The following is an 18,191-nucleotide window of genomic DNA, read 5'->3' as shown; positions in this document are numbered from 1 at the left end:
CTAAAACCTCGGATCCTCTACCAGAGGCCTGGGAGTTTGAGGGTTCTGCGCATCTGTATCTTAGCTATTGCTAGTACTGCACTCTTCTGGACAGATAGCTCTGGTGTTGTTCCTGGGATCTGTTGGAGCCACTCTCCCAGGTTAGGAGTCACAGCCCTGAGTGTTCCTGCCACCACTGGGACCACTTTGGCCTTCACTTTGCACGTCCTCTCCAGTTCCTCCTTCAGGCCCTGGTACTTCTCCAGCTTCTCATACTCCTTCTCCCTGATGTTGCTGTCACTTGGCACTGCTACATCTATTGCTGCCGCTGCCTTCTGGTCCTTGTCTACTACCACAACGTCTGGTTGATTGGCCAATACCTGCCTGTCTGTCTGGATCTGGAAGTCCCACGGGATCTTAACCCTGTTATTCTCCACAACCGTCTATGGAATCTCCCATCTGAACTTGGGACGGTCTAGCCCATAAGCTATGCAGATGTTCCTGTACATAATGCCAACTACTTGGTTCTGCCGTTCAGTTTATGCTGTTCCTTCCTGCATCTTATACCCTGCCACTATGCATTGGACTGTATCTGAGGCCTCTCTGCCTAGAGAGAGAGAGAAAGAGAGACCCCATGAAAAGGGAACCTAGAGTGACATTTATTTATTTATTTAATTTTTATCCTCCCTTTATTTTTATTAATAACTCAAGGAGGTGAACATACCTAATACTCCTTCCTCCTCCTATTTTCCCCACAACAACAACCCTGTGAGGTGAGTTGGGCTGAGAGAGAGTGACTGGCCCAAGGTCACCCAGCTGGCTTCCATGCCTAAGGTGAGACTAGAACTCATAGTCTCCTGGTTTCTAGCCCAGCACCTTAACCACTAGACCAAACTGGCTCCCAACCTAGGCCCCCAGGCAATATTGTTTTCCCAAAGACAGACTTTCTAACCTTTCAGTGCTATCCCCAAAGCTTAAGCCAAGATGGAACTAATAAGAGCTCAAATGTATCCTGAAAGCAGATCTGTCATTGAGAGTTGATATGCAATTCTCATCAGCAGGCATGTTGGCAGGGTTGGCTGAAGATGGAATATGTTACTTTGGTGGATCTTTGGGGTTGAGAATGTAAGTTCATAAAAAGGGTATACAGGTGATGTAATAAGAAAAACAATCCCCAATACATTCAAGAGTTTTACATTCGTCACCAGAATAGAACAGAAAATAAGAGTGGCCTCACTGGCAATAAAGGGAAGGCTAAATAGATTTGGGGTTTAACTCCACATGCTTGGGGTGGGATAGGACAGGTCAGTGAGCAATGTTGCTGTCCTTACCTGATGTTCAGCTGTGTTAACTTCTCCAGCTCCTGCTCCATATGCTCCTGCAGCTCACCGGGGCGAAGCAAGACCTGACAAATAGGGCAGATAGGAGCCTGGCTGTCAAAGAGTGTTGCCTTCTTCTTGCCTGTATGGAAATAGAGAACATAGCTTTGAGTTTCAAGCATTCAGAGTACTCACTTCCTACCCCTTATATAACTGCAGTACATACACACACAAATATTTATCCACAACTTGGATAAATATTGGTGTGATCTGTTATTAAGGAGCCAGAGTATAGCTACTGCTTATTTTGCATGCCATCCTTGTTTTTATTTCAGTAATGCCTTCTACCATGGTTGGCTAAGATCAGCAGAACTTCCTGTTTTCCCAGTGGTTCTAATGTGCTGTTGTAGCTGACCTGAGCCCTGGTTTAAGTTTAGACTAGAGTTCCTTTGAAGTCAAGGTAGAAAGATTGGAGGGAGGTGGTAATGGAAAGTTGGTCTAAAGAAAAGCTCAGTATTCCACTAATAGCTTCCACAACATCTGTGTAATCTATCTAGTCAGCGTAGAGGAGGCAAATTCAAGGACAGTAAGAATACTTTCAGTAGAGAGCCTCATCTCTGAGGACTAGCAATGATAGTTTCACTTCTATATACCTACCAAGAACAAGAGAGATGCTCTACAGTACAACCTTCAAGGGGAAGCACTCTTCACTCTACAATAAGACTATCGCCATTGCTACAGACAGAACACCATAATATCTTTAAGTGGCAGAGTGGCATAATATTGTGGGAACTAATATCACCAATAAACAGACTCTATGAACTGAAGAGTGCCATTTTATATAGGACAATTTTCCAACAGGAATATAATTTCCCAGGATGGGAAATACATGACTCTCTGACTGATTTCAAAAGCTCTCTACAAGTGCTCAACTCAGACTCCTATAAGAACTAACTGTCCCTTCCTTTTTGTTCTAGCCCAATGAATCTCAAAATATGGCTATAACCTTCTCATATTCACCAACTGCAGTCTGCTCACCGCATTCTCACATTCACCTCACCACCAGTTAGTTAGGCAAAGCCTACTCACTGCCTCAGCCCTCGCCTGCTTGTGTTCACTGCAAGTCAGCTGGCCAAATCAGAATGTGCTCACCACCTTAGCCCCCAACAAACTATTGATGAAGAGATCTGGGGGTTGGTTAATGATATTTTGTGAATTACAATGTGAACTGGAAAAAGGTGTGTTGAGATAAGCATTGAGGGAGCTATGTATGTAGTAAATAAGGCCACTATCACACACATGAAGTAAGTTTTGTTTGAAGGCAAGGTCACAGAGTGCTCATTCAGAGAAAAGTTTGCAGTAAAAACAAAAGCCTCCTCCTTCAGCCCTGAAGCAAGGGGTGACAATTGTGAACATGATCAAATCACAGCTTTTTAGTGCATGCCTTTTCAACATGCTCTGAGTAGAAATAAGTAGTGAATGCTGAACTCTGCTTTTCAAGCAGTAAATGAATACTCGATTTTGTTGTGGTTTTTTTTTAAGAAGAAGATTGTTATCATCATCTTAATTATGCTCTTAACAATTAACATGAAGGGAAGGGTTTCTTTACTACTGTAGGTGATCCCCTGCTTTTCCTCAATATTTAATGGTTTATGACTGCAGAAAGTGTGAAAACGCTGCTTTATCCAAAGCAAAGACATGTCAGAGAAAGAATATGTGTGTATGCGTGTATGAGAGAGGGAGGGAGGGGATGCCAAAATAAAAAAAAAGTTAAGTATTTATTAATGTAATTTATTTGCCACCTCAATTAAAATTGGTATCCATATCCACTTTTGGCTATGGTTCCATGTACTGCTTGCTTCATCCTTGTCCTGAACAGGAATGTGACCCTTGAAACAAAACACAATTGCTCCGCTTAGCCTTACAAGAAAACTGAATATATACTATCATACATATCCATATAATGCAGAGGAATATCTGAATATCTGTATATAGTTTGCTGTAAGTAGAAAATTCATTTTGCACAAAATGGCTTTGAAAGTGAGAATGTCCAATAACAGTACATTTTACTTAGCATCAATAATCTAAACTTTCAACCTGTAAGCCCCATTGATCACTTTGGTTGAAAGCACCTTGAAAAGAACTAAGAAGAACATTCTCTGTCCTATTGAACTGAATTAAGTTACATAGTTTGAACTAAGGTACCTCCGTCCAGTCCACTAAGGAGAGGAACAATAATTCTTATACAGCAGAGGTGGAGCTGAGGACTTAAGAAACTTCCAGAAAAGAAATCGGACATCTTGAGTTCTATGAAAGGTCTGAGGTGATTAAAAAAAGATACATTACTGTTTTGAAAAAAGCACCACTCACACGTGCACTGCTCAGGTGCTCAAGCACACTTGGTTGGTGAATAAGAAGACTGAAAGAGCCTAAACATATTTGAGTATTCTTGCTGTCCTGATCTATAAGCAGAAATGTGATGAATTGCTGCTAGAAATTACCCTGATTGTACCTTTCCTCTGAGAAAAAGTTAACCAATAACACTAACAAAACAAAAATAATCAACCCATCACAATCATAAAGTCCCAATTCTGAACTGAGGAAATGAGTGAATTTTGTAATACTTTGAATCATCTCTGAAATACATCACTAATCTAACACAGCAGAATTGAAATTTGCAGGCAGCAGCTTAGTTTCCTATAGTTAAAAGCCTCTTCCAGACTCTGTTACTTTTCCTGCTGAAGAGCCATTACAGTAACAGCGTCCTGCAAATTCAACAACTAACTTTAAAGCATGTTATTATAAACCCACAGAGAGCCACAAGGCCACTCCATCAGTTCCATTGTTGTGTTAGTTGCTCTGGTCATCAGAGGGCGCTGCAAACAGAGTTCTGATGGTTGTCCGGAAGGGAAAATATTTTATAGTTTCTTACTGACATCTAATGTGGAGTACTCCTGCTGGATTATTTATGCATTAAACATGGATCAAATCGGTTAAATCTGTACAGGAGGCAATAATGCACTGTAAAGCAGATTGTGTGCAATGTGGCCTCCCAATCAAAAGCCCAACCATGCCATTATATGGCCCCAAACAAAAACAACAACAAAAGCAGAACCCAGTTAAATTAATCCTCTTGAAAGGAGTAGACTTCTCCCAAGGGAGAAAATGTTGGCACACACACTTTACTTGGATGACATAAAGGGGTGTAAAGAGAAGTGTGTTGAAAAGGAGGGAACAGCCAATGTAAGATGCTTTAACAGGAACAACAGCGAAGTAAGTCTGGAAATAAGCTGCATTTTGCCAACAATTATATAATTCGGATGCTATACCTCCATGCATATTGTTGATCTTGAATTCAAGACTCCTAGTTTTAGGTTTCTCCCCTTACTGTCAACCTACCTGCTATCTTTTCCTTTCGTATGGAAGAGTGTGTCTAGGATTGCTGCTTCCCTGCCCCATAGCTGCAAAGAGGATTTGAATTACTGGAGTTCTTGGGAGAAGCAGGAAGACACCTTAGGTCAGGATGAAGAGGGGAGCAGGTGGGAAGCACCCTTCCCCCATTTTCCTTTTGTAATTCAAGAATTTCATTCCCTTTGAAAGCAAGGGGGAGCAGAGAAAAGAGAGTTACATAAACTCAGATTCCTCCCACCCCCATACACACCTGCTCTACTCCTGGCCAGCATGCAACACATCTGAGGAAGATAAATGGCCTATCTTGCATGGCTGTCAGTGACTCCCTCACACCCTTCAGAGTGTTGTTGCTTTTCAATCACAGCCACAGTGAAACAATCCACCCACTTTGACTGGGAAGGTGAACAGCCCCAGCTTCCTCTTGGAGCTTTTCCACTTTTGTGTGGTCAAGGTCCAAAATAACCCAAGAAAGTCCCCCACTGCTACTATATATAACCATAGTCCCCATTCGTGTAACAATGCTGGTGTCTGAGCTCTCCCTCCTAAAACAAACACACAGCCTTTGAGCAAACGGGAAATCCTGCTGGATCCCCGCTGCAGTCTGGATGCCTGGACAGATAAACATACAGGGCGATCTCACTGTCTCCTTCCCACAGCACTGCTAGGGCATGAAAAGCTTCTCTGGGTTGCTTCACTATCTATTACCACTAGATGTGATCTTGAGCTGCCACAGCACACATAAATAACTCAATTCTGTTTGGTTTTGATTAGTTTCTGCTCCTCCATCTCCTGGTAGAAATCTTATTTTTATTGCTTTGACCGTTTAAAAATAATGTGTGTCCTAAAGAAGGGCAATTTGCCTTACACACACACACACACACTTTTAAAAATATAAGAAACCCAATGTAAGCCAAATATTTAGGGTTTTACCAATAATATTTGGTGCATCTATATGCAAAAATGTGCATTTATTTCCAACATGCTGATCAACAGATGAACAGCAGGGGGCACTATTAAAACAAAGCTAGTTACAATTAGTGAACTCTTAACTGCAATAGTAACCCATTAAAATGCCTGTCATTTGCTAACCTTAGATCTAAATAGACTTTAAGATCACTTAATTTATGTGATACAGAGAGGAAAAGACTGCAGTTAGCTCCTTGGAGGAAACAGGATCCATTTCAATATTATACCCTTAACGCTTCTGTTCAGAAGGCTGCTGTAGTAATTGTAATACTAAAAGTCACCCAGATCCCAAAATATAATCAGCTCTGCATCAAGACATCTCACACAGAAGCCACCAGGAGTACTTTTCCACATCTCCCCAAATTATGTCTGCTAATGGCTCTAGTGAAAATGAGAAAAGCACCTGAGAATGTGATGCCGAGCAACTAGCCTCACTGCCTGATCTGTGCCAAGTCAGAGTATACCACTGCACCATGAGCTCCCACACCCCTCCATTTTAGCCAGGGCTGCATCCTCCAAATGGCCCCTTTCAAGTTTTGTTTTTTGGGCAGCTGTGTTTGTGTTTGCTTGGCCTCCATGCCTGCCCTTCTCTTCCCTTTGGCCCCTTGTAACTCAGCAGGGTTCGTCTTCAGTGTTTACCCTCCTTGGCACTGCTGTCTGTCCCCTGCAGCCTTGGCTTGCTAATGCTGCAGAGATGAAAAGGGCCAGCCACATCTCTCTCTTGTGCGTGCAGACTTCCCTGGGCTCCAAAGAAATGTTTCCTTCTAAGGTTTTGAAACTAAATATTTCCTGTTCAGAAAGGGCAGGGGGGAGAGAACATCGTCGTAGACATCACAAAATCAGTTCTGTGAAATGAAGTATCTTCACATGTCAGCCCTTGGTAGATCTGTATAACAGGAAAACATACCTGCTATTCTCTCCTAGTAGCCTGCGAACTCAACAGCTTTATCAGCTCCCCAGGCATTGCCTCTGGGCATGTTCACACATTTAGGTTGAATAAGGATATCTGTAAGGTCCCCTCCCCAATGATCTTTTTGTCCTTCTTGCTTCTGCAATCAACCAAAAATGTGTAGATTCCAGAATTTCCCACACAATAAAACTGTTCCTTGCAAAAGGATAAAAGGAGATATCCTAGCAATGCCCTGTGGGCAGTATATGCCAAAAGAATTTGAGTGGTCACAAATACTTTTGTATTTTTATTGTAGGATATGATTTCTGAGAATTTAGCATCCAAATATACTGCAAAAAATTGTAAAGGGCACATGAGACCTGTCAAGGGAATACATTTTCAGATTAAGCTCAGCAGTGAAAGAGTGGTAAGCAGCAGCAACACCTCCCCCACCCAAAAAAGGAGACCCACTTCTGAACTCACTGAAGAGCCAGTTTTCAAGTGTGGAACAATTGTCAGCAATGGAGAGTTTGAATGGAAGCACACTACTTAAAGGCCAAGTGTGGCACTAAGCTTAGAACAAATGCACAAACTGCTTGCAGGAAAATTACACTCTGATTTCATAAACATGCACAATCAACTCAGTCAATTTACACCTGGCTGTAATTCAAACTGAACCATTGTCCAACCCCCCCCCCAACCTATTATGGTGCCCAGGTTCCCATATAACAATGCTATAATCCGCTTCTTCATTTAGTGAGACAGTGGAATATGTTCACTACTGTAGAGTTTGTAGGTCATGTATGTTTTTCTTTGTGAAGGATCCACACATAACATTTAAGCCAAAAACCAAGCCACATTATAGATTAGCATTATGTTTGAGCAAGGATGTTATAAAACTTTTAATTTATCTATATATGAAAAGCCCTTATATGTATAGTTTTGTTTTGCTGAATTACTTTTTTAATTCTTTTCTCTGGGTAATTGTTTTATTCCTTTTCTCTTTGTTCTGTTTTATTAAATAAAAGGGAAAAAGACTAAGGAAGTCTCTGTTTTTAAGACACAAATATTTACAGGGTCTCTCTCCATTTTCTGCCACATCAAGACCTGAGAAGGAATGTTGCAACTCTGTGGACACTGTAGTTTTCATGTTTGAGGAAATAAACAATCTGCCGTGTCCAGATACAGAGGAAAAGGCAGGGCTTCAGGACAAGGGCACTACGCTTCAAGATAAAAACCGATTTGTAGGTGCTTTGCATCAAAGCAATCTGATCACCAATGTTTTCTGACAACATACCCTTAATTTTCAGTAACCACGGCTGCATTCCAGACAAACACTAAAGCAAATCAATTTCACTCTCAGACTCACATTTCATAAGTATGTGTCAGACCTACCAAATCCAACCAAATAATTTACCCTGAAACACCCCAAATAAATGAGCAGCCTCTTCCACCCTCAACTCAGACCTGTTGCCCAACAAGCAGCTCAGGAGACTGGCAGCAGAAATGTAATAGAAATGCTGACAAAGCCTCGGGGTCTGTAATCAAGCTCCTGAAGTTTTTGTGGAGGTTATTTTCTCTGCTGATGATAGACTCCCGCTGTTATTTCTATGCTGATAGCAGATATTTGTTGTGTGACAAGCTGCCTCCTGTCCAGCTGAAAAAAAAAAAAAATTCTGGGAAGGGCCCATATTAACTTTGGAGCAGTCCCCAAATACTGGTTCGGCTCATTGAGAGTCGGCCACTGCCAACCCATCTGACAGTAAAGGAGCATCTATAATGAGATTTTCATTTCCATACTAAGCACTTATATCCTGCCCATTAACCAAAAGTTTTCCCCCAGAGAACTGATGGAATTATTCAGGCTCCTAGACCTCACAAGACAGCCATGATCTGACTAAGCCAGACACTGAAGAAAAAAGGGGCTAACAAAATGCTTGGTTGCCTCAACTATGTTCTCTAAGCTCTTTATAGTATGCAATAATTCTCTGTTTGTCATTTTACATCCAAGAGCATAATGCTCTGGACTGATCTCACAGTAAAGATAATTGCAAGACAATGAAGAAGAATTTGTTCTGGTGACCAAATAATTCATCCAAAACAGCTGAGGAAGAGAAGGAGGGATGGTCAAATTTCACTGACTTAAAGCTGGGTAAGCCAGATCACCTGTCAAAACAAGTTAATTATTACCTCATACAATTAGAATATAGACACATAAAGTTAGAAAGTATCACAGATGCTACCTAGCTATATTCTCCTTTGTAAGGTAGAATAGTGTAGGTGTTAGAATTTGCTTCCCCTGAAGAAGTAAACATGTAGCACAATTTCCTATGTTTTCAATGTCAGAATCATGATCCATCCTGACCAAGGGTCCATTGACAAATCCAATCTCATGAAAGATTTTTACAAAGTTAAATAACATAAATAACAGAAGAGTCCCCAAAGAGGCTTCAATAACCTCACAGGTCCCATCTCAAGCCCTGATGAGCTCTACTTCCTCAATCCTCAGCTCTTTATAGTACTCATGCAGTACTGTGAAAGTTCCCAGCCAGTTGCTCTGGGACCCTCTTTGGAATGGTCTAGTCTACTCAAAAGTAGGAAAACAATAAATAAGCAAAAAAGTCAGGGGTCCTTGCTGGATTAGCTGTGCCCATACTGTTTCACTATTTTCATCATATGTACAAGTCCAAATAAAAATGTTTGAACATGAGGCAAAGTTACAAAATCCTTCATAAATATCATCTATTATTCAGACTTTGGCATGCTGTATATTACAGTATATCACAAAGTATATCTAAATATTTCTAGAAAAAATATCTGCGGGCAATTAAAAAAACCTGATGCTTCAATTACCAAGTCTTAGAGAGGCTCCTCCTCCTCCTTTTTGTGGTAGCTTGCTTGACTACTAGGAAACACAATATGGTATGGTTTTAATTCGTAGGAATCAGACAGTGAAACCTGTGGCATCTATTGAGACACTTCCTGATTTCCCTCAGAATTCAAGCAATGAGCAAATCACACCCACTCACACCCACACCCACACATTTCCAGAAAGACTAGCCTGATAAAGCATTATCAGAAGCTGAGTAGTATTTTTTTAGAGTTTTAGGAATCACATTTATCAGACTGCACTGAGAAAATATCTATAATGTTTAGACAGTGTTAGAGAGTGGAGCTAAACACCCTAAGAAACACAGATCTGCCACTGAAGATGGCAGCCCCATATTGTGTTCTTTTTGACAACTCCAGGAACAACTTATGTATTGACTTGTAACCAGTGATATAGCCATGTCAAAGCACAAGGTAAAGTATAATACAAAGACAAAGAAAGAGAACTTCACACCAGGATGCCATTTTCAGTGGCATACCTCTGTTTTTCATAACCCACAGTTACCATTACATATACTTAGTACAGATAATGAATAATATGAATTTATTTGGCTTATGAGTGCATGCATTCCTGGCACCTGATGAATTCAACTAAGCTGAGCTTTTGCTTCAGAGGGTCAACTCCATGGCCTCCACCAATCCAATATTCCATTTCAAGAAAACTGGAAACTGAGTCCCTTGCTCCCAATTCTGAGCCCACAGCTGCCCATCCTCAGTGAGAGCAAGATGGATTGAGCTGGGCAATAATTTAAGAAACTGAGCGAGTCTGTACATCCAATCACTTAACAAATCAGGAGAAAGGGAGAGAGGAGGAAGGGGGGAAGGGAAAAGAAGTGAAAAGGCCGTGCAGGGAAATGCATCACAATTACTGTCTAGTCTCTAATGAGGGGCCTGTCAGGAGGCTGTCATCCTGCGGAAAGCCACCTACTCAGAGAGATTCAATAAAAAAGTAGCAGAGAGATAAAAAAGAGATATATTTCAACCCCTGCTAATATTCTTTTCATTTGTCCCAGCACAAAATAAGATACTGCACTTAACCAGCTCGGTTAAAATGAAAGGGGGAGGGGGGCTGCGTTGATCAATACCGCTAAAAGCTGGGCGACACAGTGATGGAGTGCAATTTTTTTGTCTGTGCTAAAGCCTAGTAGAGGCCCAGGCTGTGTAATTTATGATTTGCACGCACACCAGCTAACTAGAGGCTGACAAGACAATGAATTCTCGATGAGAAGGCAGAAAGGAAGAAGACACTGTAGCATAGATCCGAAAGAAAGAACTGTAGACACCATTTGCATCTTTCATCATTTATTTCTAAGTTCACTTGGCCTATCAAGAGTGAATTGGTATCCACCCAGAATCTCAGTGGAACAGGAACAAACAGTTAACAAACCTAAACTATGAGACAGAAACGTCTTATACTGGCTACCTCATACAGGGCCGCAACTAGGGTCTGTGTCACCTGGGGCAAACATGGATTCCGCGCCCATTTTGGCCCCCCCAGCACTCATTTTGGCGCCCCCCCCAGCACGGCGCCCCCGGGCACATGCCCTGCTTGCTCCCCCACCCCCATTTGCGGCCCTGACTTCATATTTGTGATCCCATAGTTGATCCGTGTTACTTCATTATCTATAAGAAATTAGAGCTTTAAGGAAGACTGAGTACACTAACCCAAGTGGTTGGATACTGGTTTGATTCTTGTGCTCTTATCTATCTTCCAGGAAAAAAAAAACTGATTGTTATGATGGACCACAGTCAAAAATCCAAGTAATAAGAAATGCTTCCAGAGGGAAGCAACAGCTTCTTTTCTCAGCAATTTCCTGAACTCCCTCTGATTGGGTAAATATGGTTCTACTGATCTGGGAACCATCCTTGTAGGGGCTGGTTTTATCAGAACTTGGAAACTGAGAAAGATTGGGCCTCTTTAGTACATGAATGGGAAACTTCCACAAGTTCTACAGGCAGGCTGGAAAGTCAAAAGAAAAAGATTTTAGAAGAAGGTACTACCAAACCATTTTGTGGTATTGCCAAGAAAATATGCAGGGATGTGCCCTGAAGTCACCAAGATTCAACTGTGACTCAAAGAAGACTTTAATCTGTCAGAAGAATAGGGGCATAAATTAAAAAGGGATTTGTGTAGAGTTGGGCATCAGATGATGCATAAGAATCACAGCTGAGCATCACAGAATAATCTAAAATATGCAAGAGTGTCCTATTTGACCAGGAGCATTTGGGGAGTGAAAATAGGAAGCAATCTCTCTGTAACCACACACCAACTATCAGTAAAGCCAGATCTACCCACATTCTCTCTTTCTTCATAATCGCCTTATATTGTTACCTCCTCTTAAGAATTGAAAAGAGAGAGAAACAGTGCACAATGAAGATCAGTGGCAGCAACAGCACATAGTACAGCAAGGAGCACACATAAACACAGATTGTATGCTTGTGTTTACACTTCTCTAAATAGCACATATGCCAATCAAGGGGCCATACTGTTAATGGCTTCTGTGTGGATTGTTAAGTGTATAGATTTTGGTAGGTTGTTGCTACAGAAACTTACTCCTCCCTGAAATGCACTTCAAAACTCTCCATTGCTAAACTAAGGTGTCATCTTAAGAAGAAGCTACCAGAGTTGGTCAAATTGACAATCTTGCTCAAAATCTTGAAAGTAAGCAAGCTCACAAAAATGGCAACATGACATATTATAAGGCTCAATAACAAAATTCATTCTTCAGATTTTGTCAGACATGCTGAGCTTCTGTTAACCAACTTCCTCCATCAAATTCTTTGAGCTTTTCTTAGCATGTTTTTTGTTTTGTTTTGATTTTCTGACATAATCACTGAATGAACTGTGATCCCTGCACATAAATAACACTCTTAACCAGCAAAACTAATAATAGCAAAATTTACTGTCCACTGTAATAATAATCCTGCTGGATCAGACAAAGGCCCTTCCTTCATCCAGAATCCTGTTTCGCATGCTGGACAACTAATTGCAGCCTGCAACTGCAAGGCAACAACTTTGGCTCTCAGCCCTTTGAATTAAAATACTTAGGTTGCTAAGAAGAAATTGGGTAGCCATTTATCTGGGATGCTATAAGAATTCCTACACTGGGCAGGGGGACTAGATGACCTCCAAAATAATTTCCAACCCTATGACTCTATGAAAAATAAAATAAAGCAGGGACTGACCTGACAATCATGGACTGACATTACTATTCCTCTTTGATAGTGGAACAACATAATAAGGTACATTTGGGCTCTCAATTATCATTAGACTTCTCCCAGACAGGTACTAGATCTGGAAATCTTGCAGGCAGAAATTCAAGGGCATGGCTTTTTATAAGCTAGTTTTATTACAGACACTAGAAAGGCTATTAATGAAGAAATCCAGCCTCTGCAAAGTATCAGAACCTAGTCATATATATAGCAAGCAAGGCTCAAATCTTATGTCTTTTTCTCTTGCCTTTGTGGCCTAACAGGCTGAGAGCTTCTCACTTTTGAGGGGGAGGAGAAATTGACAACTGTGTAGTACACTGTAAGGAGCAAGTCTTGGGTTCTCTGCACCTGACCCTGCTTAATCTTGCCTTTACAATTATCCTAAGATAAAGAAATCAAAATCAGAATTGCTATATACCTGAATGTCATCACAAAAAGAATGAAAAGGCCACTGAAGACACCTTAAGACAAAGACCTCATAATTTGGGTTGGGCACAATAACCAACAATGAACTCCAGAATGAATATTGCCTATATAATTAGAAAAGATGTGCTGGAGATAAATAAAAAATAAAAATGCAAAACTTGCAGAAAACAAAAATATAGAGACAGAATGCTCAGCTTGGAACAACTGAGAGAGAGAGGGAGAGAAAAGTCTTTGAATGCTGTTTCTTCCTCATTTATCCAACAGACACTGAGAAAGGTAGCATCCACATTCCTTAAGCATGAACTGAAAGGATGGGGCAGACCTTCTGCCTAACTGTTCTCAGTTCTAAACAGTTCCTAAATAAATTTTCATGAAAACGCATAACCCATATGGAATATTCATGAAAACTACAAAGGAGGAAGATAGGTTACAGATCTGAATTTGTGCAAATATTATCAACAGAATCTGATGCTTCATAGAAAAATGCCAGCCAGTCTCCATAACGTGATTCCCATCATGTTTCTATCCTCCTATTAGCTGTAATGCATTGCAGACTTTTGTGATAAGTAAATATCTCTGTATTTGCAATATTAAATATTCAAGCAGTTTTCCATGCACAATGTTTATGGAAAGAAGAACAGTATGAGAAAGAAGTGCCTTGAATTTTAGTTCTGCTACTGTACAGGTAGGACATGTGGGAGCCAACTTCCATCTCCCACGAAGACCAGAGCAGCATAAGGAACAGTTCACTTTGTTCCATCAATACACTGTTATAGGCAGATGCTGCCCTTGACTTCAAAACAGTCAGCTAGTTTGGGATATACAGAGAAGTCTATAATTTGAAGCAACAACGAGGCAAAGCCCACAACTGGTTCATGGCCATTCCTTTGCTACATTCCGCTCCCTCCTCCCACGAGCTTGGTGTGACAAGGAGGAGGAGAAAGCACACATACTGAAAACACAGATATTGAACTGTCAAAACTATTTCCTACAAGAAAATAGATTCATCAGCTTGCAGCAGGCAGGGTCAATGCCACATATCCCTCTCTCGTCGGCGTCCGCTCATGTCGGCGCATACCCAATGCTTCTTCGCAGCACTGGCACTTTAGCTTGTAGCTCAGGGCCCCTAAGTGACTTTGAGAAATGGGTAATCGATTATAATTCCAGAGGTCTCTCTGCAGATTTATCCAGAGAATGTAGAAAATGCACAGCTTAAGAGAAGATAGGTCCTTCTGGCCAGCACGTCAATTGCCCACACTCTCTCTCCAGCTTGGAAAATCGCATCCTGAGCACAACTCTGTTTAATCCATCAGTACACAATCAATGCACTCTGTAATCAACTCTTGATCACTTAATTTTACACATGTTGGCTGAATCCCTTTGTTTAATCACAAGATCAGGCCACATTGCCACACTGCCCCCTTTTTCACCAAACATAACTAAAGGCCTTTATTTCACCTTGAGCAATTGCTCAGTGCATTCAGAAAGCTCTCAAACAGGGCAAAAGCAGGAGACAGAGGGAGGGAGGGAGGAGGAAGGAAGTTTAAGCAAAGCTCCAGAGAACTACGGAGAGTGAATATTATTGTCCACTGTCAATTTATTCTTTCAGCAATAGAGATGGACATAGGTTATGTTGAAAATACTTGGCCCAGGATCACCCACTGATTTAAATTTGCATCTCACTTCTACTTTGGCATTCACACAGTTTGATCACACTGACTGTTTATCTGCTTTAAATTGAATTCTTGAACACTTCAAAATGATCTAGAAACTCTTATTCTATCAACATCATACTACATTGTGGGAAATAAAAGGGTTATGCATTGTTACTATTCAAAATGTGTGCACACACTTTATATGTATACACTATCTTCAACTGGCCTGCTGACATCAAAATGAGTATCTCTGTACAAACATAAGCACAGACATGGAATCCTACAACACATCCATAACCACCTCTTTTTATAATTCTTCTTGTTTTAACATACCATTAATTTCCTGAAATGTTACTATATGTGTTTTATTCAACAAAACAAACAGAAAATGAACACTTAGCCCGTGAAAGCTTGGAATGGCCTTCCCCAAACTAATACCATGACTTGGGGCATATTCATAAGGAAGTATAATAGATAAATAAAATTTTTAAAAAAATCACTTCAGGATTGGCTCTGGCCCTGATTGTTCTCATGGTATTATATATTTTGGGGAGCTGAAATGATTTCTTTCAGAGTCTACTCTGGTTTATTAGAAACTCGGAAAAAATGATTTTCCTTGAATTGCAACGTTTTTAAAATGCTCCTGCTGCAATTTTGCAGCCCTTGTGAGTGGTCCACGTTGCCAAGGGGAAGGATTCTTGTCTCACTCTGCTTCCCAGTTTCTGTGCTCAAGGCAGCCAAACACAATTAAAGTGCTCTGCCCTACCCCGCCCCCCAGAAGTTCAGTGTTTTGTTCCTGAGCTTGTCTTTTCAGGTATACACTGTTTAGAACTCACCATCCTTTGCTTGTCCTATCAGTCACCAACTCAGACATCACAGCAACACGCAACCATAGTCAGAGCTACAGAGAATACTACCTAACTGCAAAATTATTGGCATATTATGCCACCTTCACAAGTCACAGAGGCTTTTTAATATAATAGAGAACAAGTGCCATGAGCAGTGGAAGATTTGGGGGTAGGGTGGAGTATTCAATGGTTTAATTTATATTTCCTACAATCTACCTTTCCTGATAGCTTCCCTTCATTGCAGTTTTTCAGATGTTTTTGTAAACCACCAGAGAAATGCCAGTTGTAAGTACAGAAAAATGGATTGAAAAAAATCTGTGTGTAAACTTGGTAACACTTCGTTTTGTTTTATTACTCCACTACTGATGGTAGTTCAGGGGGCAGGATGTATACTGAATCACATACATTGTGCTCTCATGGTGGTCAGCTGGACGGGTGAAAGGTGAACAATTATTGGCATAAAAGGCTGCATGCTGAGGTTGGCAGAGAATTGAAAATACTGACAAGACCAACAGTGGGTTTCAAACTGCTTTGTGAGGGATTGGGACAGTCTCAATCTGAACAACTTTAAGATATGTGGACTTCAACTCCCAGAATTCCTCAGCTGGCTCAGACTGAAAAAGACTGGTCTGGAAAGTAGAAATGCCAGTGGTTTGAAAGTGCCCTGAAGTGTAACTCCTAAAAATGCACCAAAGATGTAGAGAAAAGAAAAAAATCCACAGCTAAGGACTTCATAGATATACATAAAACTGATACATAATCATTTTCTCACTTAAGTTTCCAGGGGCAGAGAAGCTACTTAACCACCACTTTAATTATGTTCCTGCGTGGATCCCTTCATTCTCTTCCAAGTGAATACCCTTTGGAAACAAAACACTGGAAACTTGCTCTTCATCACTGCTGTTACTCAACTATTTCCATAACCCAGCTCCTGTATCAGACACACCAGATTTCCCCACAGTCATTGTAGTATCATGTAGATCTTCTCTCTCTTCCATACACATATGCATCTACTGTAATGAAGGTTATTTTTCTGATTAACATTTACAATACATTATGTGCTGATTGTACTGCATCAATGAAAAGAACAGTAATGAAAAGCGCATTTCTAGGCACACACCCGTTTTAAAGACGATGGCATATAATTTTACAAGATCTAGTTACAATATCTATTTACAAATACATGTGATAGAATCTTTTTGAAAAGAAATGCCATGCAGACATGCAAATATCCTCTCATGGTAGCAGACACAAAAATCTCAGATGCAAAACAGTGTTTTGAAAAAGGCAGATGTTTAAAGAAGATGCTGGTGGCTCCCTATAGGAAGAGGTCTTCAAAGAGCCCCTGGTGTTACATACTTCTCAGCAGGGAAGGAGAGCTTGCATAAGATGAAACACAAATAAATGATTGCCAGTACAAAAGATACACACTGAAAACCTGAAAGCTCACATTGGCCAGCTGTGCTTTCACTGGCACCTGGACATAAACAAGCCATAACATTAACTCAGCTTGGATATTGTGAAACTAGGTACATATTTGAAAAATGCCTAACTAGGTTTTAATTGGAATAGCCATCCTCTGAATCATTGTATCATGTCCATTCAAAGGTCTGTTAATAGAGCGCAAGCTGAAAGCCAGCCTTTCTCCATTTATCCAGAGGAATATTTCTTTCATGTGTTTAAATGGGAAGAGAAAAAGAACAAAAGCAGGGAAGGTCCTGCTACATTTCTCTTTTACACAGTATTTTTGCTATGGTCAGTCTTGGTTCCTGTCATGGATGCATTTATCAGCCAGGAAGCTTAATGAAAGTCCAGAGAAGATTGACCAGGCATGTTAAAAACAAGCGTGGTGCCTCTTAAATCTCACTGACTCCAATCAAAGCTTGTTCAGCATACACTTAACTTTCCTATTGAATCCAGGTGGTGTCTGGTAACACTTTTTCCAACTAACCAAATTTATCAAAAGGCATAAGCTTTTGTGATCTGCAGTTTTAATACTATCTGTTAGTTACAAAAGGTGCTACCAGACACCCTCTGATGTTTTGCCACCATAGACTAACATGGCTTTCCTCCGACAATGTCTTGAATCCAGGAAACTTAAAATGCTCAACTCTGGCTGAACTATACTATTTGTCTCCATTTCCAATCCCATTTAACTGAGAGAAGAATTTGCATTTAAGTTCCTAGATGAACTCAGTTGTAAGTTAGCTTATGTACCCTTGGTCCAGTCTTCAAAAATGAGGAACTACCAATTTTGCAGAGCTGCTGTTCTCCAGTTGCCACAGTCCCTCCAGCCCGGGTGGTGCCATTTTTGCTGATGCTGAGTGGTCTTGGCACTTCTGCAGCATCACAAGAAATTGGCAGTGGGACTGAGATATAGCAGCCAGTATAAGCAGCGAGAGAGTGGAGGGGGGAGCAGTGAAGCCCCTGATGACTCTGGATGTTACCAGTTAAAAAGAACATTCTCTGCTTGAGGAGCAACCAAGCCATGACAGCTGCCATCCAAGGAGCATTTAAAATAAATAAATAAACATTCTTAATCTAGCCTTAACTGGAAGTAGCCCATCACTGGTCATTTTTCCCACCTTTGTGTTAT

General features: G+C 40.8%; 1 protein-coding gene across 2 annotated transcripts in view; it reads right to left on the bottom strand.

The window, feature by feature from the left end:
- RNF220 (ring finger protein 220) overlaps nt 1–18,191 on the bottom strand; it is a 373,167-nt gene that overhangs the window by 149,746 nt on the left and 205,230 nt on the right. For both annotated transcript variants that reach the window (XM_063297793.1, XM_063297794.1), the window contains exon 4: nt 1,311–1,440. In XM_063297793.1, the coding sequence (XP_063153863.1) occupies nt 1,311–1,440 (130 nt within the window). The remainder of the gene's footprint in view (nt 1–1,310; nt 1,441–18,191) is intronic.

Source organism: Candoia aspera, chromosome 3, assembly GCF_035149785.1.
Source record: "Candoia aspera isolate rCanAsp1 chromosome 3, rCanAsp1.hap2, whole genome shotgun sequence".
NCBI lineage: Eukaryota > Metazoa > Chordata > Lepidosauria > Squamata > Boidae > Candoia > Candoia aspera.
The sequence above is the reverse complement of the archived record's forward strand: the minus strand, read 5'-3'. Positions and strand labels throughout refer to the sequence as shown.